Source organism: Equus quagga, chromosome 8 (assembly GCF_021613505.1).
Source record: "Equus quagga isolate Etosha38 chromosome 8, UCLA_HA_Equagga_1.0, whole genome shotgun sequence".
Taxonomy (NCBI): Eukaryota; Metazoa; Chordata; class Mammalia; order Perissodactyla; family Equidae; genus Equus; species Equus quagga.
The window spans coordinates 28,841,530-28,868,216 of record NC_060274.1 but is presented as its reverse complement, the minus strand read 5'-3'; the positions used below and the strand labels follow the sequence as shown (position 1 = coordinate 28,868,216).

At 40.0% G+C, this 26,687-nt stretch overlaps 1 protein-coding gene across 8 annotated transcripts in view; it reads left to right on the top strand.

Moving 5' to 3' along the window:
- The window catches only part of PHTF2 (putative homeodomain transcription factor 2), a 118,892-nt gene that overhangs the window by 42,109 nt on the left and 50,096 nt on the right, over window positions 1-26,687 (top strand). For 2 of the 8 annotated variants that reach the window (XM_046669573.1, XM_046669571.1), the window contains exon 2: window positions 25,880-25,952. The exons of the other annotated variants lie outside the window; for them this stretch is intronic. In XM_046669573.1, the coding sequence (XP_046525529.1) occupies window positions 25,950-25,952 (3 nt within the window). In that variant the 5' untranslated portion in view covers window positions 25,880-25,949. The remainder of the gene's footprint in view (window positions 1-25,879; window positions 25,953-26,687) is intronic. 8 annotated transcript variants of the gene reach the window in all.

Sequence of the window (26,687 nt, the reverse complement as noted above, 5' to 3'; positions counted from 1 at the left end):
TTACCTGATTTGTGGAGGACTGCGTTGGTACACAGCTCTAAACAGGTAGAAGACAGGATTTAAAGAGAAAGTAAGGTGGTCTTACTAAAATTTAACTCTTTAGAGCTTTGGGGAATCAGAGGGTGAAGTCTTATTTCTCCGACCTTATAATGGTAGACAGCAGGATATATTTTTAATTACTGCTTTATGGCCACTGTAGCACTTGGTTATGTGGTTTATATTTATTTACTGGTAGAAAACTAGGGAAAATTGCTAGGTAAAGCCTCATTCCATTGACTTCATATAGGCAAAATTCAGTACATTTAGTTTTACCAGGATAGTTTGACTTTTAAGATTAAAGACTTTTATTACCAAGACTCTCTCTCTACAAAAAATAATATCGTGGTAGAATTTATGCCCATCTACATTTAAATAACATTTATGATGGACGTACAATGTATCAGGCACTGAGTACTTATCTTAAAAGAACTCTGCATCATGGAGGGACCTCGATGCAAAAATATAACTATTATACTATAAGTGCTACAGTAGAATTCTCTTTAAAGCTCTGTGGGAACTCACATAAAGTTCTAAATTTGTTCTTCTAGGCACCATTCTGTTGCTACTTTTATCTCCTAAATATTTCTCGCATTTGCTCTATCTCCCATCAGTGTTTCTTCATTCTTGTTCTAGTTAAATATTTTCTCTTCACAGCCACCAGAGTGATTTATCTTAAAGAAAGATTTGACCTTGTCACTTACCTATTTAATGACACTCTTCAAAGACTTCCTCTCGCATATGATATAAGCTCCAAGTTTCTTCACAAGACCTTGAAGGATTTTTCTGACCTAATTTCAGTTAACTTTCTAGCCTCATCTAGCCTTCAACTTTCTCTCACCAACTCCATTCCTCCAACAAATACAATGTTTTGAAGTCTCCCCATGCCGTCTTTCACCTTACTGCTTGGGATGCCCACTTCTGCTCTTTTTTTTTTTTAATCTAATTCAAGTCGGTCCTTAAAACTCAAAGCTCATCTCTTCCCCTCAGGGACACCTTTCCTGATCCCGTGGAGGCTAGAATAGGTCCCCCCTGCCAGGGCTCCTATAGGAAAGTGGCGTGTGCTCTGTTCGTGCCAGTAGCGTCATGCTTTATTCTTCTTGATTCTTTCTGTTTCTACAAGTTGACGCAGTAATGTGGCCGTCGTCCAGCATCCCCCGAAGGTCAGCACTGTTGTTTGTGTTTAATTATCATTGTGAACTCTTGGCTTTCGAGACACTTGATGTGTCTCAGCCGGTTGCTGTTATAGACGCTCAGCTTGTTCTTTTGGCCAATGAGGCTCGTTCAGGCTGGCTCCTGAGTCTCCTTGCCGTGACTCTCGTAGTATTTGACTGCATTCCTAATGGGAGCAGTCCTTTCTGCAGAGGGATAGGGAAGGCTGCAGAGAGATCGTGATCCTTTTTCCCGTCCTAGAGATAGACATTCTGAGCTGTGCATAGTGTAGTTGTAAACTGAATTCATCCTGCCCCGTCTGACAGCAGTCACAGGAGAAGCTCTGTTGTAAATCCAGTTATTCTTCTGCCTCTGTGTTTCAGTGGTATTTTGTTTATTCTAGCGCTCACCACAGGTTGACTTGCAAGATAGTTAATCCCCACCTGCTGATCGACAAGGGTAGGAATCATTACCTTGTAGCTCCATTATTTATCTCAGCGCCGTGCTTTACAGTTGGTGCTTGGTGAGTGTTCCCGCCTTGATAACAGTGCTGTCAGGAGACAGGACTTCCGTAAACCTTTTTTTTTTTTTTTTTTTTTTAAATCCTTTAAATCCTTTAGATCCTTTTTCTCCCCAAAGCCCCCCGGTACATAGTTGTATATTCTTCGTTGTGGGTCCTTCTAGTTGTGGCATGTGGGACGCTGCCTCAGTGTGGTTCGATGAGCAGTGCCATGTCCGCGCCCAAGATTCGAACCAACGAAACACTGGGCCGCCTGCAGCGGAGCGCGCGAACTTAACCACTCGGCCACGGGGCCATCCCCTCCGTAAACCTTTTAGTTCATGTAGTTCTGCATTATTCCATCGAGTGCCTGCGATGTGCCATGCACTAAGCTGGATGCTTATCTTCAGTGGGCTGATTTAATTTATGTAGCAGTGGGATGTGGAATAGTCTCCGTAGGCTGAATATCTGTGACACTGAGTACTCAACATAATACTTTAGCCTGTAGTAATATTTCCCAAAGTGTGTTCTGCGTGACGTTAATAGGTGTTAGTAGAATAGAGGGATTTTTGGTTAAATACGTTTGGGAACTACTGAGTTAGACAAAGGTAAAGAAGTTTTATGATTACAGGGTTTTATAGTGTGAATAGCGTACAGTGTAACTGACTGCCCAGGAGGCAGATAGAGAAGATGTCCTTTCTCAATTTGTTTGACTTCATTTTTTTCCCCTTAGTATCCATGGAACATACTTAGGAAAATGCTGGCCAAGTTACATAAAAAAGTGTGGTGCAGTGGAAAGGGCATGGAATTGTAAGTCAGAACTTGGGTTTCTGCCCCAAATACTGGGTGTGGAAACTTCTGACACCTTAAAGCTGCAGTTGTCTCATCAGTACAAGAAGTTAATGCTGGTCTGTACATCACAAGACTGCAAATCCTTTATGAAGCACTTGACAAAGATTAATACTTCAGCACAGTCTTATTATCTAGAAAAATAGTTCATAATAAATTTAACAAATTCTGTAAGTGAGTATTTTATTTGTTCCCCACACAGTCTTTCCTAGCCCTACATAGTGAAGATTGAAGGTATAACTTATGTAGGCATACCTGTAGTCATTCTTACTAGCAATTTTGTAGTCACCTGGATTTTTGCAATTACAGCAAAGCTTTTCGTGACCAATGATGACAGTTGTCCAGGTCCCTTAGATTCTAATTCTGGGGAATCTGGACTAAGTATCCAGGAGCAATTTATCTTAACTTTCTCTCCTTTTTAGTTTTGCCCTACTTATGTAAGTAGAAGGAAGCCAAACAAAGTAATGTGTTTAATTTTGGTAATTTAGATCTGTTTCGTGGTCTCATTTTTTATTTCAGATGATTGAATGAACAGCAATAACATGTTAGGTAGTTTCTATAATACAAAGGTATTTAGATAACCAAGATATGTAAGATATGGTAATACTCTTGGCATTTAAATTGCTTTAAAAATATGAGACAGCGTTTCATGCTATTTATAGTAGTCTATTAGAACTCTGTAAACAAGGAAGGTGCTGTATTCTTGATTCCTATAATGTATACATGGTTTAGTCAGGGTTTTGTTTTAGAATAATAATCCAGAGTATATCCTATGATAAATACTAAAGAATGCAAATAATGCCTGCGCATTTCTTCCTCGTCTCATGCTGCGTATGAAGGAAAGGGAAGCATTAGGTGATTCATCAAAATGGCGTAATAGTGGACATGTATTGAGCTGTTGTGTGTCTGAGACTGTTGGTAGCTCGGGACACGTTAGCACATTTAGTCCTTATAGTGACCCTGTGAGGACTCGTAATATTAACTATTCTACATATTTCTTAGGCTCCGTTGCACCTCGTGAAGAGTTTTGTATGTTCTCCCTTGCTTTCTTAACAGAGCCTTTTGCTTCCCTGCTGGCAAGGCAGCCACGGAGAGTCAGTGGAGGTGAGGTATCGACATCTCAGGGGTTGAATGCCCCCCTCTTGGTGATCAGAGCAGAGGCACGAGGACATGGGTGGTTTCTGTGTAAGGGTGTGAGTGGAATCACCGGTGGGTCAGGGCTCAGCTGTGGAGCTGGTCCGCCTGCATGGGAATTCCTGTGCTCTGCTACTCATGTTTAACTGTGGACGACTTCAGTTTCTGAAACGATAAAATACGGACAGCAGTAGTATCCACTTCATAGAGTTGTGAGGATTAAATGACTTAGTACGTGGAAAGTGTGCCTGGTACTTGATAAATAATAAATGCTAACTATTGTTATTATTATTATTAACAACGTTAACTGCCTCAACTGGCAAAGGAGTAGAAACCAGAGACCCTAATATCTTTCAGTAACCAGGCAGGGGCCTTTCCATCCAAGCTGGGGCCCCAGTCAGTCCATGCTGCAGTGTTGAGGTGGTAATTTCAGAGATGGACAACCTCTTATTGCCATCTTGAGTGACGTAAAAGTTGTTGTGTGTGTGTGTTTTTTTTAATGATTACCCAATACCAACACTTTGTTTACTTTTACTTTCAAGTTACCCATAATTTTTATACTTCTTATTTCTCAAACAAAACTCCCGATACAGACGTTGTTATTACATGATTTCCTGAGTGGAAGGATTGGGGGAGAAATTTGTAAAAAATGGGAAATTTCTTCAGAAATCTCTCTCTCCTACGATAAATTAGAAAACCCAGAGAGGTCAAAGAAATTTGGCTGAAGTCATGGGGTTAGTAGGTGGTGAGGCTGCGTTTAAATCCAGGAGTTTAGTTCCGTGTCTTCCTCTGCTTAGTTCCCTGCTTTGAAAAGACAAACGATACATTATTTTAGAGTGAATATAGATTTTCTGATTTAATTTCTCTTTGTAAACAGGGTAATGTTTTAAGCGGATCATATAAGAGGACTCGGTTCCATTTTAAAAGTTGCTTCCATTTCTAAGTACAGTAGGATGCTTTTCCTGCGAGCAGACTGGGGACAGAGTAAATAGACACTGTGGTGTCAGCAAACTATGGTCCAATATTGTTGGATTTTAGAAATCAAATCAAAATGGAGTTAAATATTGTCTGATATGTGCAGTATCCTAGGTTAATGTCTGTGGTGCAAATTAGCGTAAGACTCTTTTCATTCACTTGTGTGTATTGGAAGTTTCTGTGAATGAGGAAAATCCTCCTTTGTCCTGAAGCAGGAGTGGCTGCACAGAAAGGCAGGCTCCATGGAGACAGGGATTGAGGACCTCCGGGAGGACAGGACGAGTGGTCAGGTCCACTTACTCAGAGTGACGCTGTTTCTCACAGTTTGTGGAGTCTGTCTCTGGATGCTTTGCTCTTTTAGAAGTTTCCTGAACTGAAATTGATTTTGTTCCTGTGATGCTTGGAGAAATGCTCTGATATGTTTTGATTTCTTGACCAAATCAAAATTTGAAGGCCGAGAGAGCTAGGTTTTCCAATAAATACTTCAGTTCAGGAATTGCCTTATGTCTAATAATTTAGTAGGAGCATTAAATTCCTTCATAGCTGAAACTGTTCTTAATATGGATATTTCATTACTTGTCATCTCTATTTACCAGTTCATATCATAGTTCAATTTATCTAAAAGTGAGAAATTCACTCAGCTTTCCATTGTATTTGAAATACTATGTCATGGAATCAAGAACTTACACTTTATTTGTATTGACCCGAAGATTCAACAGAGATCGTTGTGATGAAGTCTCGTTACACAGATTTTCTTCCATTGTATATGATGATGTTTGTGTGTAATGCTAGGCATAGCTGAGGTTCAAAACAAAACTTAAATGCCTGCTGCATACCAGGTGCCGGGCTAAATGATTTACACTCGCTGTCCAGTTCCCAAAACATCACTGAGGAAATGGGCTCGGAGCTTTGTCTGTTTTGTTTTGTTTAAAGTGCTCTGGTCACTGAGTAAATGGCAGAACCTTGGCCTGCCCAGATCTTCTGTCTTTAAAGCCCTACCCATTAAAAACGAAAATCTCGGGCTGCCCGTGGCCAAGTGGTTAAAGTTCCATGTGCTCTGCTTTGGGGGCCTGGGGTTCATGAGTTTGAATCGCCAGTGTGGACCTGCTCTACTCATCAGCCATGCTGTGGAGGCATCCCACATGCAAAGTAGAGGAACACTGGCACAGATGTTAGCTCAGGGCTGGTCTTCCTCAAGCAAAAAAAGAGGATTGGCAAAAGATGTTAGCTCAGGGCGAATCTTCCTCACCAAAAAAAAAAATCTCATCGTTATTTACTGTTGTAGCAAGTAGCTAGTCATCCAAGCAAAAATTATCTATTTAATAATTTCAGATGTTATATATACATATTTTCAAATAAGTCCTAAAATTCCAAATAATGCAAATTTAGCAACTGTTTATACAGTGTACACAATTTCTTTATATTAACATTTATTCTTTCAGTTGCAGTGAACTATAATTTGCAGTACGTAATGTTTAAATATCTCACATCCTTTGGGATGTAGATCCTATACATATGCAGGTTACTGTTAGGCCAGTAGTAACATGAATTCATAATAATCTAGCATGCACACACACACACACACAAGGAGCAGAAGCAGTCTTCTGGACATAGAGATGGAAAGCCTGCTAGGAGTCAAAACTAGATGGAAAAATTTTTTTTATTCTAAGTTCCCCAAGGATCCAAGGCCTTCTTTTTTACAAAACAGCTTTATTGATGTATAACTTACATGCTATAAAATCCACTTAAGTGTACAATTCAGGAATTCTTACTTAATTTATGGAATGGTGTAACCATCACCACAGTCTAATTTCAGAACATTTCCATCGTCCCCAAAAGAAACTCCTTGCTCGTTTATCTTCATTTCTCATTCCCACCCCACCACCAAGCAGCCGCTAATCTACTTTTTATCTCTGTAGGTTTGCCTTTTCTGTACATTTCATGTAAATGGAATAATACGTGATCTTTTGTCTCTGGCTTCTTAACGTGATGTTTCCGGGTTTCACCCATGGTGTGGCCTCTAGGGGTACCTCATTCCTTTTTGTTGCTGAATAGATCCCATTCTATAGATGTACGACCTTTTGCTTATCCATTCATAATTGGTGGTCATTTGGGTTGTTTTCACTTTTTAACTGTTACACGTTCGTGCACAAATCCTTGTATGTCTGTGTGCTTTCATTTCTCTCAGTTAGGTGGGTAACTTGGAGTGGCATTACCGGGTCAGAACTGCCAGACTGTTGTCCACAGTGACTGCTCCATTTACGTTCCCGCGAGCAGGCGGCGCGTGAGGGTGTTAGTGTCTCCACATCCTTGCCAACACCTGTCATTCCCTGTTTTTTTGATTATAGCCATTCTAGTGGGTGTGAAGTGGTATCTGTCTGTGGTTTAATTTGCATAGTTACTTCTTTTAACTGACTCTTTATTTTGCATATTATAATTTTAGTTTGAAATTACTATACCGTTGGAAATTCCGGAAGAGACTTTTAAACTGGCGTGGTCTTTGCCACCCAAAGTACATTGATTTCCCAAAAGATTCTGACTCCATCCTGTGAGGTCTGAGAAATAAAGTCTGTGAATTCTGATTTAAATTTAGATCTTTTCAGGTAAAATCAAAAGGAAAAGAGATTTTTATTTACTAGTCACAAGAACAATAATCAATCCTAATTGGTTGGCGTGTTACTGATCATTTCCTACTTTAGCTCTGCTAATTGGCTAGTTGAGTTGTAGGGTGTTTTTTTTGGTCTTGATCTTAACTAGTGTATTTAAATATTATTCCAGTTTCCTGAAAGTGTGATGATAATTGAAGAAGCATTCATCTGATTTTTCTTCCCTTCTTTCTGATATATCCAAGAAAAAAATTTTTTCAAATAATAGATGTCAGTTAGGAGGAAATATGTGAGAGTTGTAATTTTTTCATCATTTTAGATTGTGTGATAAAGGGTGTGGTAAAGTAAATATTTAATCTACAGTTTGATGCAGTGAAACATCTGTGGAATTTTCCTGTGCGTGCGCTCTTTCGGTTTTTCTAGACTGACGAAACCCTGTTCAAGGAATTTACAAGGTTGGCCGAACTTTAAAACAGGTTGCGTTTTGGGGCATAAATCGTGCCGAATACCTCATATAGTGGAACAGTACAGTTGAGAGGGGGTCATAAATGTACACATTCATGTTAAGAAAACTTTCCTTTTTTCTCCTCACCCTACATGAAGTGCCTTGGTATGAACTTTCCCACTCTGCCAGGATGGCATTTAGACTCTTAATGCAAAAGAAGTAATAAAATTGGACTTTTAATTACAGTCATGAGTACAAGGAAAAAGTGATAGCTGTTCTTGGGCATGTGACTAAAAACAAATCTTGGCAAGTCACAGAGTGGATGTGACTGAAATGGGTGGTGTGTTTACTTACATCTTATCTAAACAAATAGTTTGAAGTGGTTCCTGCTCCTAAGACATAGAAGTTCCCACAGATAGTATTATTCTGAGAAAAGACAATTAAAATTTATCTTAGGAAGGTGGCACTGGATAATGGGAAGCCGGCCTGTGGGCATCTCTGCCTGTGGATAGGATCCAGATTCTTGAAAGCCGTCTGACCACGGGCAAACCTATTTCCATCTCTTTGAGACTCAGTTTCCTCATCTTTAAGATGGGAGTGAAAATGTTGACTTTTGAATGGTTTTTGAGAAAGTTCTAGCACAGTATCTGAGAGCTTTTAAAATAAACATTTCTTTTTATTGTGGCACAATTTGAATTACCACACACAGCTACTCTATGAGTCTTAATAACTTAAAATCAAGCAGGAAAAGAAAACCCACAAAAAACAAGGCACTGGGGGTCAGACGTCCTGTGTTTGAATCTGGTTCTGTCATTTGCTGTCTTGTGACTTTGGGCAAGTTATTGAACTTCTGTGTGTCTGTTCAGTTTTCTTTAAGATTGAAATAACGCTATCGACTTCAAGGACTGTTATGAGGATTAAACGACATTGTGTAAGGTAATTGGCCCAGAGCTTCCTCTGTCGTGGTGGTTGTGCTAGTTGAATAATAACAACAGGTGACATTTATTGAACACTTACTATGTGCTACACACTGTCCTAAGTACTTTATGTGCATTAGTCATTCTGACAACGCTATAAAAGAGGCATTCCTGCCATTATCCTGACTTTATAACTTAGGAAACTAAGATTCAGAGAAGTCTGGTGGTTTCCTCATGGTCACATAGAGAGTGCATGATAGAGCCAGAATTTAGGCCCGTTGGAACGGGTACAGAGTCTGCACTCTGACCTGTAGTGACTCCACCCCCCACTTCACACCCAAGGGGGCCCTGTCTTCTACCGCTCTGCCCGCTTGGCTGTGGGCTCTCAGCTAGTCATGGGTGGTGGCATCGAACGTGTCCTGTCCCCTGCCCGGACAGCAGATGCTCAATAGATGGGGCAGCAGCTGTGGTTTATTCACACAGCTAGCTTCGTTTAGCAACATATTTGCCTAGTCTGTTGAAGTCTTGTCTGTGTATTGACTAGCCTGGTTTTGGTCCCTGTTTTTTCACTGCGTGAATTAATTTTTATAAATGCATGTTTGGCTGAGAGAATCATGACCTGTGTTGTGGATGAATACTTTTTCTTGGACTAGGTGGGAAGATGGATTTCACGTTTTTTGGAGGTTTTTTCCCTTTAAGTTTGATATATAAAATATCAGCAGTCCTGTCAGTGGTAAAATGAAGACCAAGTTTCTATTTGGTCTTTCACTGTGTTTTGATGATTTAGAAGCTAAAGAAGTGAACCCTTAATTTTTTTTAACTAAACTTTTTAAGTAATGGCTTTTCAAAAGCTATTTAGTACAATTTAATAATTTATTTTAACTATCTTTAAATAATTTCCACTCTGTTGAAATAACATTTATTGAAAAATCCAAATAATTATTAATTAAGTAATGTTTAATTTTATGGGTTTGGCTATAAAAGCTAACTTGGGAGTTAGTGTTATAGGTTTGTTAAATAGAATTTTACTATTACCCTTGATAACGTGTTTTTGACCCTCTGATTTGTAAGGCATATTTGAATTGTTTTCATATGATTAGTAAAAACAACTAATGATCTTTTTTCCCTCACTAGCAGGGTGTTCACAATTTCTGATGCAAGATTAGGTCAAGTAGAAAAGCAGAAGTTAGATTATCTTTGCCAAGATGACTTCTTGGGAAAGGTTATTAATCGGGCGGTACCTTGATTAATAAATCCGCTGAGAACGTACTGCCGTGTACCAGCAAGTTGGAGAAGAAACAATCTTCATAAATTATGCAGAGTGGTGTTGGTTTGTATTAACAGCAACGTTCTCGTTAAAGCTGGGCCAGGAAAAAACACCGCTGTGTTCTGCCTCTCCTTTTCCTTAACACATGTCCACTGCGCCACCAGCAAACAGCCACGGCCTGGCAAGGAAGGCCAAATCAGGGCCATGTTGAGCCCCTCAGTAACAGAATTTCTGGAAACTTCTCTGTAGGACTCTTGCTAGTGTTACTTGTGTCCCTCTGTTTCTCCTGGTCGTGTGACTTTGGGAATGGAGAGAGAATCTGACTGGCTCAGCTTGAGTCGGCTGTCTAGCTTCGGATCCCTGTGGGGGCACGGCATGTGCAGGATCAGATAACACAGACTGGTCCTTGGGTGTCCCCCTCAGAGGATGGCAGGCCTTCAGTCCTTTATGCTTAGCCATGTAATCATTTTATGTAAGTGTAAATGAGAGACAGGTTTTGAATTAGCTAGATATTTTCTTGTTAGTCTTTAAAGATTTAGTTTCTTTTTGAAGATGGGGGCTCGGCATTCGAGGGTGATTGCGGGACCCCTGGAAACACACTGTATCTGGTCAATCAGACTAGCTGAGGGTTAGTCTTTTTAGTCTGTTGAGGACTGAAGGGGAACCGAGGAGAGGCGTTGGATGAGATGGTCCATGGCTGCTGCTTTCCCTCCTCTGGTCAGCCCTTGCTGGTTGCTACAGAGGCCAAGAGAGCTGGTGGTGATGGCCTTCTCCCCCTGGCTTCTTCCAGAACTTGGAGTTCTCCCATGGAGCTGTTTCCAGGCTCCCCTCCTTCCATTCCCTCCCTTTCCTGTGTGAGCCAGTTGAACTCCTTCCATCACCTCCTAATGCAGTTTATGTTTCCCCAGCCGCAGGAGTCCTAGTCCCTTACGGATTGTGGTTGTCTTCTTGGGCTCTTGGTGTATTTTAGCATTTTGGTTCTTTAACTCATTTTTTCCTCCTGTTATCCTAGGATGTAGGTATCTATCTGCCCTTTTATAGTACTAGAATTTCTGGCAGTTTTTTATTAAGATATAACTTCTTAGCTGAAAATTTCTATTATGTAACTCATAGGAGAAGCCTTATTTATTTTCATGAGACTTGATGAAGTTGATTTTGAGCAGTGGCAGTTGCTTTCTTAACATATTGCCTTTCTACTCACAGTACCTTCCATGAGGAAATGTATTCAAAAGCACCTAGCCCAGTGCCTCGCACTTGATGCTACTCAGATGATACTAGCTTCCATTTCCTCTTGATTTTCTTTCTTTCTTTCGTTTTTTTTTTTTTTCTGGTAAGGAAGATTCACCATGAGCTAACATCTGTTGTCAATCTTCCTCTTTTTGCTTGAGGAAGATTGTTGCTGAGCTAATATCTGTGCCAGTCTTCCTCCATTTTGTATGTGGGATGCTGCCACAGCATGGCTTGACAACGAGTGGTGTTGTAGGTCCACGCCCAGGGTCCGATCCTAGCTTTTGAGGCTTTTGAGACTTTTGAGACATCAGCCCCCGCATGTGTAGCCAGTCACCCATCTCAGCTGCCATCCCATCCTGTACTTGGATGCCCTCTTCATCTCATTCCAGCTCTTTATTCTAGACTTCTTCATCTTTCCTGGGTTCTGACACCCCACATGAGGACATCCTCCAAGTGGATGTCCTTGGGCGTCAGCACTCTGTGCTGGTTTCACCCTCACACGTGGTCCCCTCCTCATCCTGCTCTGCCTCAGACTCCCTTTACCTCACAAGGTCCCCCTTTCCACCCCAGTTGGGCTGACCCCCATGCCTGGCCGCGCTCGTGTCTCAGACCCCCTGACACCCTGCTTTGGGCCCTGTGGCTCTGCCGCATGTAGTCTAGGCTTCAGCAGGGAGGTGCTCAGCAGAAGCAGGAGGAGAGAGAAGACTGTGCAGCAGGCTCGCTGAGGGGCCCTGCCAAGCGCCCAGCGCCCCGCCTGGCACATTGTGGGTATTTGGCAGGGCGCGTGTTGAATTCTTCCCCTCCTGATCCCGGACGGTTGAGCCTTGATGCTGAAAGGAAACATGCAGACGTAGCCCAGCCACCCGCCTCTCATACCGGCTCAGCTGCATCCGCTCTTCCTGGTGTCCTCATCCGACGTTAGCTGACACTGTTCTGTCATGTCCGCGAGTGGTGCTTTCTTCTCTTCTTTATTGTCCACAGGGCCCAGACGCCCCAGCTTCCATATCTCAGTTAATGACTTTGCCTGCTGTTTCAGTGAAATCCAGGTTATTTGACATGAACATGTTTAACTACCTCACCACTCAAACTGTTCCAGTATTTTCAGCTCCCCTTATTTTCCTTCTTTCTTGAGACTCTTTCCTCGTTTGGCTTTTGTTATAGTTTGTTGTCCCAGTTCTCTTCCTGCCTGCGTGACTGGTTTTTCTCAGTCTCCTTACCTGACTTTGATGCTTCTCTCCTCCAGTCTAATATTCATCCTAATATTTTGTTCCTGATCTCTTTAAGCTATTCTCTCTCCTTAGATTATCAAATTGACCACAGAAACAGTTTTGCTGCTGAGTTCCGAATTTCATACCTTCCCAGCTTGAACTCTAGCCGTAATTCCTAGCTGTCTGATAGGTCCAACGCCCTTTTTCAGACCTGTTTTTATTCCATGTCATGGTGAATGATACCAGTGCTGTCCCAGGGCCTCACGCCAGAAATTGTCTTTCTCTGTCTCCGGTGCTCCGTATCCGGGGAGTTTCCTGTTCCTGTACGTTTTACCTCACAGGTGTTGCTCTCTTTTGGACGATCTCACTGACATGTAGTGCAGTAGTGCTTACTTCATTCTGCTTTGAATTATAACTAACTCTCTGAAGGCTTTTTCTTTGGATTTGTAACTTCTTAGAGTCAGAGTCTCCCATAATCTTCTCTCTGTTGAACTGAAAAACGCTTGTCAGTAAGTCAGTCATGGGACGTAATGCACAGCACGGTGACTATAGTCAGCAATATCAAAGTGCATATTTGAAAGTTGCCAAGAGAGTAAATCTTGAAAGTTTTCGTCACAAGAAAAAGAATTGTTTTTGTAAGTTTGTGTGGTGGTGGGTGGTGCTTACTCTGGTGGTCATTTCACAGCATATGCAAATATTGGATCATTGCCTTGCACGCCTGAAAGCCATGTAATGTTATGTGTCAATTAGACCTCAATTGAAAAAATAACTTTCTTCAAGACTTTTCTAAACTTGAGTCAGTGTTTTACTATATCATTAACGGGCTTTCCCTAAGCAGTAGGAACTCAGTCATGACTCGTGACTTGCTTGTGTGTGTGTGGCCTGTGTCACACTATTCTTAGGGTTAATGCCTAGAAGGGTGTGTGGTTTTAGGTGATGCATAACCGGACAGTATGTGGTCAGATGTTAGGTGGCTTTAGCTGTTATTACTTATACTGAATGGAATCTTTGCTAATTAGCTAGATTTTAGTATCTGCAGGTGAGAGCACATTCCCAGACTTTGATGTTTTGCTCCAAATGTCACAGGCTAAGCTTGATGTGTATTTTAAAATTGAGTGAATTCTATAAATCTATTTTCTTCCTTGAAAAGTTATATTCTCCCCAAAAAGATTTATCTTTTTAAAAAGTTTTATTTTTTTATTTGCCTTCTCCTCAAGCAGCTTGACTTTTGTCTAGTAACACTTTTGTTACTATATGATTCTGCTAATTATTGACGGCAGAAGAAATAAATAATGACAGTTGAAGCAAAGAGGTTATAAAGAACCCTCTTTGCTTACAACTATTTATAAGCAAAGCATATTTATTCCATGATTTAGACTTCTTTCCCCAATTAGGATATCTTAACTTGGAATGCTTACCCATTTCAGGTCCTCCCCTCCCCCAAATAAGACCAGAGTTATAGGGAATCTTTTAATGAGTGGATTAAAAGGCTTCTGTGGTTTGGCTTCTCATCTTTTTTTTTTTTTAAGATTTTATTTTTCCTTTTTCTCCCCAAAGCCCCCTGGCACGTAGTTGTGTATTTTTAGTTGTGGGTCCTTCCAGCTGTGGCATGTGGGACGCCGCTTCAGCATGGCCTGATGAGCAGTGCCATGTCCGCACCCAGGATCCGATCCAGCGAAACCCTGGGCTGCTGAAGCAGAGCACGCAAACCCAACCACTCGGCCACGGGGCCAGCCCCTTCTCATCTGTTTTTCAGTGCTAAGAAAAGATTGATTCAGAAAGAGTTAAAGATTTGATAAAGTAATTTGGTAGTTGTTCCACATTCAGAAGAGTCACTAGCTCTTAATGTGTCCTCACACCACATCTGCTTGTCTGACGTCATCACCATTCATAGTATATGTTGTGTAATGAAATGATTCAACATCTCATTTGATCCTCATCATTAAAGTCACCTGAGTGACTTGTATAGGAGTGTGTGTGCGCGTGTGTAATGGGCAGTCAGAAGCATTGGACAACTTGTTGATTAAAATAGGACATTGTGAAACGACAAGAGAATAGAATAGGACAGGATATGAATGAAGAGGTAATGGGAATTGCTAGGCAAGACAGTAGGGTTAGAAACATGGCTTTTTTAGGGGCTGTTATAAGGACTCAGAGATGTTCCTGGGCATTCGGTAGACGAAGTTGTTTGGCAGCCAGTAGTTGTGAGCAAAAACCAGTGAAAACCTGTTTGATATTCAAAGCATTGAGAACTTTACTTTGGAATTAAAAGTAAAAAAAAGTCGAAAGACTTAGTTTCTGCTTCTCTGCATGGAGATTTATCTGAAGGTTGATCACTTATCCTGATGGTTTTAGTGGCCCTAGGAGTTTCTTCAGTACGTTTTAGCAGTATGACTGGAAGGGTTGGGTGTCGTTTTGGGATGTTCACCATAACAACATAACTTTGGGGATTACAGATATAAATTTTCTTTCATTGGTGGTTAGTATTTTATTCTCAGATCCACTATTTTGTTCAGTAACTTTAACTTTGTTGTATTGCTCACCTCCTCAATTTCTCTTTTTACCTTCTAGATGAATCGTTGTGAAAACAAAAGCCATATAGTTTAGTGTCTGGGCAAATGAGATTTTGGGTGTTGACAGCTCTGTTTTCATTTATGAACTGTAAACAATTCCAAAAAAATATTACATTGGTTATTAATTAAGGAAAGGACATTTATCTCCACACCCTTGTTTTTGCTACTTCTTGGTACCTTCTGCCCAGACGTTTCTCACTACCCTTATTGGGTCTACCTTTTTTCATAGTAGCGTTGAATCTTTTCTCTTCCTATACTGGTCCATAAAAAAATTGTCTGTGGCCATCCAAATCATCATTAGTGAGAATAAATATTGTCGTAAGTTAATTTAAATGTAGTTCAACTTAATGAATTTAAAAATGAGGTATTTGAGGCCTAGAGAAATTGAGATTTGCCAAGAAAGGAAAGCACTAATCCTTACAGAGCACCAGCTATCTTTTTACATCCAAGTTCCTGAAGTACGTTTTGTTGTCCCCATTTTACAGAGACTCAGGGGTCAAGAAACTTGCCCAGGACCATAGGACTAGGCATGGTGGAGGCAGGATGAAAACCCACATCTCTAGCACAGTGCAGGGTCTTTTCTCCTCCTGTCAGCAGACATTCAGAGCTGATGGACTGAGGCAGTGGGGAAAACCAAGGGTTAAAAACCAGCACTTAAAATACAACAAAGGGTATTTTCTGATTGGTAACTTTTATTTTTATAAAAAGACTCAAAAAATAATTGTCTTTGGTTGTACAGCTATTACACCACTATTGAAATATGGGACTTGTCATAGGTATAAAAGCAACATGATCTGTGCCCATTAGTGTCTTAGAGTTGTTGATACACAGAAAAAATAGAATATATTTACTGTCAATTTAGAGCTGGAAAAGATCATCAAGAACACAAGCATCTCTTTTACCTTTTTTTCCTTCTTTTTAAGGAGAAATTGTCTCAAGAGATTCTCTAATCTGACCTCTTGCCTTGGGGGTGTTCTTGTCACGCTTTTAACAGGTACACTTTTGCTGACAAAAGTAAATTACATTTATCCTGGCAAATGATTGGCCTCTGATGTTTGTTGAGTGGGCCAAGCTAGGAAGGGATTGAGGCTCTGTGTCAACTTTTTGAATTAAATTTGGTGTTTGTGACAATTAATAGCTTGCTTTTCTGAAATGAGATTGCAAAAAACGAAACTGAGCATGGTAGTAGTAGGAAAAATTAGAACTTTTGACGTACAGTATTATGGTATGACTGTTGGTTAGTTAAGGAAATTAGATGCTGAAGCTAAGTGTGCAAATCTGGGCCTCCATTTGCCCTGCTTATATTTATTTGTGAACTCTAAAGCTTTTCTCTAAGCGCTTATCTAATTAAACTATTGGGACTACCTTTTCAAAGCAAGACAGCTTCTCTTCTCTTCATCTCCTGATGTCTGAGCCACTGCTGTTCTGAAAGTGAGGACCCAGGGGGGCATCACATCACCTAAGAGTAGCTTCTCAAATTGCTTTCCAAAGACACTTCTTTTCTAGACTTCTTAAGTGATACATGTTCCCATTTTTCGCTGTCTAGTTATCTAGGTTTTAACATCTATATTCTTGATACCGTCGTATTCATTACAAATGTTTTCTTAGAAGCCGGAGCTGACTCAGGCAGATCCCTAGAGAGACAGTCTCTTTATCTCCCTCCCAGCCCTGCCCTCCGTCATGCCTCTGCATCCCTGACTTCCCCTCCTTCCTCTCCCTCTGCCTGTCCTCGTCTCTCTTTCCCCTTCCCCATTTTGTTTGTCTCAGTGTATAGGAAGATAAAAAGTAGAATGATGATGGGTGGAGGTAGGTGATTTCCTGTAAAAATACTATTCAGTAACAGAAACATATTAATTTCTCAGATTACTCGTTCAGATTGCTTTGCACTCCACCAGACCTGGGTTAGAACCTTGCTTTATGAAAGCACTGCATAGCCATTGTGGGGGAAGAAAGTGATACAGTATCAGTGAATATAAAGCAGAAGTAAAAGTGCTCTTCTCTCTGTGCTTCTCAGAGATAATCACTATTAACGGTTTTGTGCATCCATCTAGATGTTTGCTATATATATTTATATACATATTTAATATAGCGTATTAGCTACATTAATTTCAAATTTATAGCTTGTACATTTTCCTTTTTTAACAGTCTTCAGTAGGTCAGAAAGCATCTAGAGTATTCATTTAGTTCAATTTTAGTCCACTTGATATTACTAAATTACAGTATCTCAATTTCTTCTCACTTTTTTTCTTTTAAATTTTTTTTCTTTTTTTGCCACTTTCAGGATGCTGCTCCCTCAGTTATTTTTTGGTTTGTTTTTATCCATCTTAACCTCTGTAATGGGTCAAAGTTAATTTATAAGGATAGGAGGAAAGAAAATAAATTAGGTGAGAAAACAGATACTATAGATGGAGAAGACAGAAAATGAAAACATTTGCATCTATGGCTTCAATCTTAATAGTTGAAGTAATTGGCTAGATGTTCTGCCAGGATTGGTGATATTCACAGTAGTTAGGAATTAAAGCTTGTGTGAAGAAAACTTAGATTCTCCTTGCTGTTATTACGGGGAGTATTGTAAGAGGTCAATATAGGATTGCCTATAGATGAAACCTGTTTTGAAGATACAGGACGGATCTCTAGAGGGCAAGGTGTCTAGTCTCCTGGGACCAGGTAGAAAAAGCTGACAGTAGGTCGGCTCTGGTTGGGCGAGAGTATACCAGAGGCTTCAGGCATTCAGGGCATCTGTGGAGCAATAACCAGAGCCTTGATAAAATCGCACCAGAGAGTGAACTCCACTTTCTTAACAGGTACAAAACTGTTGGCTGCAAATCAAAGGTAAATCAGAATTCAGAGTCTTCTCTTGTAATACAATGGGAACAGTGTTTTTCCCTCCTTGGAACAGGTCATCACTTATGAAGAATGTGTTTGAAAAGCCGTAGCACTACTCAATCTTTAATTACCTTGGTATTTCTAAGTCTTTCTACCAACAAAGTATTATTTGCATATATATCCTTTTGTTCCTATAGAATGTTGGGCACTTTTCTAAACACCCAAACACTGGAGGCCTTGTGAGGGCAGGGGAGAGCGGTCGGGATGCAGCTAAAATGTGGAAGTAGCCAATATTACATCATTTTTTTTCTCAATTGAAGAATATGATCAAAATTCCTGTTTTGTTAGACAAATATTACTACTGAGCTTTCTTTAATCTTTGGATAGCATTTAAAAAATGAGGTAGTTATTTCTTCTTGATTTTTCATAGAGAACTGTAGTTGGAAATTGCCCTGTGATTTAATTTTATGGAGAAGAAATACAGAAAAAGAAACGGCTATGAAGTTTAGATGACTTAGTCAGGTCTGCCAAGTAGTTGTGTGTCAGACGTAGGCTAGAACCTTTGGAAAACTTGTTGAAATTATTTGTTTGTTTTTAATTTTGTTAGCACAGCTATGCAGATTGTCCTTGATCCGTGACCCTGAGTCTTGAGAAGATGGCTCTTCCCTTCTTCAGTCTTTTACTTTTTTCCTTGCTCTCTGGTGATTGACCATAGGATTATGTTTCTTTTAGGGGAAAAGCTCGACCCCAGCCACAGGCGTTCTGATCTATCTTGCCAGATTTCACTGTGGAATAAAGTGAGACTTTAGGTCAGAAGGGTCTTGAGAATTGCTTCCTTGTTCCTTCTGGCATCCTGCCCCTGCTCTGATTTCATGATGCTTATTCCACACATATGCCATCAGACACTTTTCAGAGACGACTCAGTCTGAATTCATATTTAAGAATAATTTGTTAATGGCACATACAACACTAAGCAGACCCCTGAGCTGCTCCTGAAGCACCTGTGTACCTTCAGAGTCTCCTTCAAGAAAGTAGTCTGTTTATGTATGTGACTAAAGGGTCCGTTTTGGTAGTATTTTCAAAACAAAGAAAGTCTGCTGCAAAGGAGAGCTGATCTCTTCACTTGTGGAGACGTTGAATTGCTTGTGATTGAGAATGACACTTACCTAGTTAAGAAAAGTAGATCTCACAAGGTATTCTATTACAGTAAAAGGTGTTCTTCCCCTCACCCATGACATCTTTGAAAAAAATTGGTTCTCCAGTAAAACAAGCCATCTTTATCCTTTTATAGGAATATTCTGTGCCCCCCCCCCGCCCTTTTTTTAGAGTTGCATTCTGCTATTTACAGGTACCTGAGCCTTTGAAAAGCTTTTCTACTTTTAGCCACTGTTTTGCTGCAAGGTTTATTAGACTTTCTGTGCCATTTTAAACTTGGAACTATTGAGTACCATGCTGGGGTTGCACTGAACCTGGTTATGCCAAGGACTTTAAAGCAAGTTTTGTGCACTTTTTTGTACATGAAATAAAATACTGCCAAAATAGTCATTAAAACATATTACTACCTATTCTTTATTAATTTTGGTGGTTGTTTCACTAAAAAGTATGAAGTGTGGTGAAAGAGTTACACATTTTAAAAATTAATTTTGACTGAATTAAGCTCAGTCATCCTGAATTATCAAGTTAGAGCAGAATTACGCCTGTGAAATCTGTGCTCCCATGCTTCCCTTTTCTGATTTTAAGGAAGACGATAGATGGAATTCAGAATTTAAAGAGGGCCAGGGTCGGCCAGTCACTGTGGGTCAGCTCTCCCATGAGGTCTAATCAGTCGCTTATTGCTCACCTAGTGCTTCTTAACCCTGCTTTATACAGACTGTGGCAATTTGGGTTACATATAAGTGAGTTATTCAATCTATGTGGCTTGGTCCAGAGGTTAGAAGATTTTAACTTGCGGGGTATATTATATTGTAAAGTGATTTTAAAAATGAGAAAGGAATCACAGGAAAGTGATGAAAAAGAGAACAGGATTCAAAGGACCAGAGAAATTAGCATGAGTGAGATAATGTGTAAGAGAGAATAATAGAAATGAAGAGCTCTTGTGGAATCATTTAAATATGGAGTAGTTTAATCATCATTTTAGTCTGCCTCCTTCATGTCTATCTTAGAACCATCCTTGTAGTCTCAATGTCTCATTTCTTGAAATGAGATTTAGAAAAATAACGTGTGGGAGACTGGATCAAGACAGCGGAGAAGGGGGAGCCTTGGCTCACCTCCTGCCACAGACGCGCCCAACCTACAACGACACGTAGAACGTGTGTCCCTGAGAACGACCTGAAGACTAGCGGAGCACATTCTCCACAACTGAGGATGGAAAGAAAAGCACACTGAGATGCGTAGGAGGGCGGAGATGAGGGCTGCTCCGGACTCACACACACACACACCCACCCTTACACCTACAGCTACACACACTCCCCCTGGGCAGTGACCCACAACGGGGAGGGATGTCTCAACTGCAGAGGTCTTCCCAGGCGAGTGAGGCTCCCCAGCCCAGGACCCTGCACTGGAAAGATGAGCCCTCATAACATCTTGTTTTGAAAACCAGCAGGGCTTACATCCAGGAGAGCCAGAGGGCTGGAGGAACTCGAGATTCCACTCTTAAAGATGCGTGCACAAACTCACTTGCTCCGAGTCCTAGCGCAGAGAGGGCAGTTTGAAAAGTGCCTGTGTTATGGTGAGGGAGAGTTATTGACTGATTTTAGAATGTGTGCCCAAGGGGCTGGCATCTGTTGGAACTTTCTCTGGGGACACAAGTGTTGTTGTGTGCCATTTTTCTTTTTCTTTTTTTGTTTTTTACTGTCCTCTACCTAGCTGGCCTGGCCTTGGTGGGTGCCATTCCTAAAACTCTCCATCTGCCTTGCTAGCACTCAGAGCACATAGCTCACCCTGCCCCAGTGTTCCCCTGTGGACCCACCCGAGCTGACCACCCTCTAAGTCAGCTCCTGCCCTGGGGGACCAACCCCCGCACACCAGTGCACCTGCAGCAATCGCAGCCTAGACGCAACAGGAGAGCACATGCAGACAACACAGGGGACATGCCTGAAGCACCTGGCTCTGGTGACCAGGGGGATTGCGCTCCTAAGCCCCACTGGACACCTTCTACACAAGGCCACTTCTTCGAGGCCAGGAGAGGTAGGTCATCTACTTAATACATAGAAACAGGTACAGAAAGTCATGCAAAATGAGGAGACAAGAATATGTTCCATGCAAAAGAAGACAAAACCTCAGAAAAAAGAACTAAACGAAACAGAGATAAGCAGTCTACCAGATAAAGAGTTCAAAGTAATGATCATAAGGATGCTCACCAAGCTCGGGAGAAGAATGGATGAACACAGTGAGAACTTCAAGAGAGAGAGAGAAAAGAGGAAAAAGAAGCAATCAGAGATGAAGAATACAATAACTGAAATGAAAAATACACCAAAAGGAATCAACAGTAGGTTAGGTGATGCAGAAGAATGGATCAGTGATCTGGAAGACAGGGTAGCAGAAATCACCCAATCAGGACAGCAGTAAGAAAAAATTTTTATAAACCAAGGATAGCTTAAGGGACCCCTGGGACAACATCAGGTGTACTAGCATTTGCATCATAGGGGCCCCAGAAAGAGAGGAGAGAGAGAAAGGGACAGGAAACCTATTTGAAGAAATAATGGCTGAAAATTTACCTAACCTGGTGAAGGAAATAGATTCAGGTCCAGGAAGCACAGAGAGTCTCACATAAAATGGACTCAAAGACACTCACACCAAGACGTGTTATAATTAAAATGTCAAAAATTGAAGAGAGAATCTTAAAAGCAGCAAGAGAAAAACAGCCTGTTACAAACAGGTTAACCCCCATAGGACTGTCACCTGAATTTTCAGCAGAAACTTTATAGCCCAGGGGGGACTGGTGTGATATATTCAACGTGCCGAAAGGAAAAAACTTCCAACTAAGAATACTCTACGCAGCAAGGGTATCATTCGGAATTGAGGAAGAGAGAGAGTTTTCCAGACAAGCAAAAGCTAAAGGCGTTCACTGCCGCTAAACCAGCCTTACATGAAATGTTAAATGGAAAAAGAAAGGCCAAAACGAGGAATAAGAATTATGAAAGAAAAAGTCTCACCGGTAATAGCAAAACCATACAGTAAAGATAGTGGATCAGTCATCTATAGAGCAAGTCTGAAGGTTAAAAGACAAGAGTAGTAAAATCATCTGTATCTACAATAATTTGTTAAAGGATACACAAAATAAAAAAAAGATGTAAAATATGGGGTTGCACAAAATTTTTTAAAAGATGTAAAATATGACATCTAAAACAAAACGGGGAGGGGGAGTAAAAGTATAGTGCTTTTAGAACACACGCAAACTTAGGTGACCATCAACTTAAGATAGACTGCTCAATGCATAAGTAGTTGTGCATGAACCTCATGGTAACCACAAACCAAACGCCTATATAGACACACAAAAAGTATAGAGAGCACAATTCAAACATGACACCAAAGAGGGTCAGCAAATCACAAGGGAAGAGAGCAAGAGAAGAAAGGAACAGAGAAGAACTGCAAAAGCAAAAGTTAACAAAACGGCAGTAGGTACATGCCTGTCAGTGGTTACTTTAAATGGATTAAATGCTCCAATCAGAAGACATAGGGTGACCAAGTGGATTAAAAAAAAACAAGGCCCCTATAAAAGCTGCCTACAAGAGACTCACTTTTTATCTAAAGACACACACAGACTGAAAGTGAAGGGATGGCAAAAGACATTCCATGCGAATGGAAACAAAGAGAAAGCTGGGGTACTAATACCTGTATCAGGCAAAATACACTTTAAAACAAAGACTGTAATAAGAGGCAAAGAAGGATATACCTAATAATAAAAGGATCAGTCCAAGAAGAGGATGTAACACTTGTAAATATCTATGCATCCAGCATAGGAGCAGCCAAACACATAAAGCAAATACAAACAGACATAAAGGGATAAATTGACAGTAGTACAGTAAGAGTAGGGAACTTTAACATCCCACTTACATCAATGGATAGATCATCCAGACAGAAGATGAACAGGGAAACAGGCCTTAACTGACAGATTTGATCAGGTGGACTTAATAGATATATATAGAACACTCCCTCCAAAAACAGCAGACTGCACATTCTTTTCAAGTGCACATGGAACATCTGCTACGATAGGTCACGTTAGGCCACAAAACATGTCTCAATAAATTTAAGAAGACTGAAATCATATCAAACATCTTTTCTGGCCACAACATTATGAAACTAGAAGCTTATTGCAAGAAGAAAACTGGAAAAAGCACAATACACGCAGGCTAAACAACATGCTACTCAGCAACCAGTGAGTCAATGAAGAAATCAAAGATGAAATCAAAAAATACCTTGAGACAAATGAAAATGGAAACACAATGTTCCAAAATCTATGGGATGCAGCAAAAGCAGTTGTAAGGGGAAATTCATGGTGAAATGCGCCTACCTCAGGAAACAAGAAAAATCTCAAACAATCTAACCTTACATCTAAAAGAACTAGAAAAAGAAGAACAAACAAACTGCAAAGTTAGTAGAAGGAAGGGAATAATGAAGATCAGAGTGGAAATAAATGAAATAGAGACTGAAAAAACAATAGAAAAGATCATTCAAACTAAGAGTGGTTCTCTGAAGAGATAAAAAAAATTGATAAACTTTTAGCCAGACTCATCAAAAAAAGAGGAGAGGGCCCAAATAAAATTAGAAATGAAAGAGGAGAGAGATGTTATAACCAATACCACAGAAATACAAAGGATCATAAGAGATTACTATGAACAATTATATGCCAAAAAATTGGACAACCTGGAAGACGTGAGTACATTCCTAGAAACATACAATTATCCAAGACTGAATCAGGAAGAAATAGGAAATCTGAACGGACTAATTGCTAGTAATGAAATTGAATCAGTAATCAAAAAACTCCCAACAAACAAAAGTACAGGACCAGACAGCTTCACTGGTGAATTATACCAAACATTTAAAGAAGAGTTAATACCTGTCGTTCTCAAACTATTCCAAAAAGTTGAAGAGGAAGGAATGCTTCTAAACTCATTCCACAAGACCAGCATTACTCTGACACCAAAACCAGATAGAGACACTACAAAAAAAGGAAATTCCAGGCCAGTGTCCCTGATGCACAAAAATCCTCAACGAAATACAGGCAAACTGAATTCAACAATACATTAAAAGGATCAAACACCATGATTAAGTGGGATTCATCACAGGGATGCAAGGATGGTTCAGTATCCACAAGTCAATCAACATGATACACCACATTGACAAAAACGAAGGGTAAAAGTCATGATATCTCAATAGATGTAGAAAAAGCATTCAACAAAATTCAGCATCCATTCATGATACAAACTCTAACAAAGTGGGTATAGAGGGAACATACCTCAACATTATAAAGGCCATATATGACAAACACACAGCTAACATCATACTCAATGGTGAAAAGCTGAAGGCATTTCCTGTAAGATCAGGAATAAGACAGGGATGCCTACTCTCGCCACTTTTATTCAGCCTAGTATTGGAAGTCCTAGCCACAGCACTCAGACAGGAGAAGGAGAAAACGCAGCCAAATTAGAAAGAAAGGAGTAAAACTGTAACTATTCACAGGCAACATGATACTATATATAGAAAACCCTAAAGACTCCGAAAAAAAAATAGAAAGAAAAATATTAGAACTAATAAATGAATTCAGTAAAGTTGCAGGATACAAAATCAATATACAGAAATCTGTTGTTTCTGTACACTAATAAAAATCAGAAAGAGAAATTAAGAAAACAACCTCATTTACAATTGCATCAAAAAGAATAAGATACCTAGGAATAAATTTAACCAAGGAGGTAAAAGACATGTACTCTGAAAACCATAAGACATTGATGAAAGAAATTGAAGATGATGCAAATGAAGAAATATACCATATTCATGGATTAGAAGAATTAATATTGTTAAAATGTCCACACTACCCAAAGCAGTCTACAGATTCAGAGCAATCCCTATCAAAATACCAGTGGCATTTTACACAGAACTAGAACAGTTCATCCTGAAATTTGTATGGAACCAGAAAAGATCCCTAACAGCCAGAGCAGTATTGAGAAAGAACAAAGCGGGAAGTATCGTGCTCCTTAATATCAAACTATACTACAAAGCAATAGTAATCAAATCTGTATGGTACTAGCACAAAAATAAACACATCGATCAGTGGAACAGAATAAAGAGCCCAGAAATAAACCCAGACTTTTATGGTCAAATAATCTATGGCAAAGAAGGCAAGAATATACAATGGGGAAAAGATAGGCTCTTCAGTAAGTGATGTTGGGAAAACTAGACAGCTACATGCGAAAGAATTAAACTAGATGACTTTTTTATACCATATACAAAAATAAACTCAAAATGTTTTAAAGACTTAAGACCTGACGCCATAAAACTCCTAGAAGAAAACAGAGGCAGTCAGTCCCTTGACATCCATCTTAGCAATGTTTTTATGGGTCTGTCTCCTCAGGCAAAAGCAGCAAAAGCAAAAATAAACAAATGGGACTACATCAAACTAGAAAGCTTTTGCCCAGCAAGAAACACCATCAACAAGACGAAAAGGCAGCCTACTGAAAGGGAGAAGATATTTGTAAATGATATATCTAATAAGGGGTTAATATCCAAAATATGTAAAGTACTCATATAACTCAATTTCCAAAAACAAAAAATCTAATTAGAAAATTGGCAGAGGACATGAATAAACATCTTTCCAAAGAAGACATACAGATGGCCAACAGACACATGAAAAGATGCTCGACACTAATAATCAGGGAAGTGCAAATCAAAACCACAGTGAGATATCACCTCACACCTACCAGAATGGCTATTATCAAAAAGACAACAAATAACAAGGTTGGCAAGCATGTGGAGAAAAGGGAACCCTCGTACACTGTTGGTGGGAATGTAAAATGGTGCAGCCAGTATGGAAAACAATATGGAGGTTCTTCAGAAAATTAAAAATACAATTACCATATGATCTAGCAATTCCACTTATGAGTAGTTTTTGAAGAAAACAAAAACACTAATTGAAAAAGATATATGCACTCCTATGTTCATTGCAGCATTATTTACAGTAGCCAAGACACAGAAGCACCCTGTGTGTCCATCGATAGACGACAGTATCGAGAAGACATGGTATGTATATATGATGGAATGTTAGCCATAACAAAGAATGAAATCTTGCCATTTGCAACAACATGGATGCACCTAGAGGTTATTATTGCTAGGTGAAATAAGTTGGAGAAGGACAAATACTGTATGATTTCACTTATATGTGGAATCTAAAAGACAAACAAAGCCGAAACAGACTCATAGATACAAGAAGCTAACTGGTGGTTACCAGAGTGGAGAGGGGTTGGGGTGGGCAAAATAGGTGAAGGGGATTAAGAGGTACAAGCTTCCAGTTATAAAATTAATAAATCGTGGGCATGTAATGTACAGCATAGGGAGTGTAGTCAGTAATATCATAACTTTCTACAATGACAGATGGTTGCTAGACTTGCTGTGGTGGTCATTCTGTAATGTATATAAATGTTGAATCACTATGCTGTACAGGCGAAACTAATAAAATATTGTATGTCAACTAGAGTTCAATTTCAAAAATAAAGGAAGGACACCTAATCTAGATTTTGGAATATATATTGTGAAATTAATAGAAGAAACCTCTACTAAATTGGAGTCGGGAAGGCTTGCAGGAGCTGCCCTCAGGCTGTGTTGTATAGCCTCAGTTACTCCAAATAGGAAGAGACATATGCTTGCATGTCCAACAGGAAGGGTGTTTGCTGCCCTACTACAGGCAACAGCCCAGCCAACGAGAGACCATAACAACCCAGCCAGTGAGAGCCCATAGCAACCCAGCCAGTGGGAGAC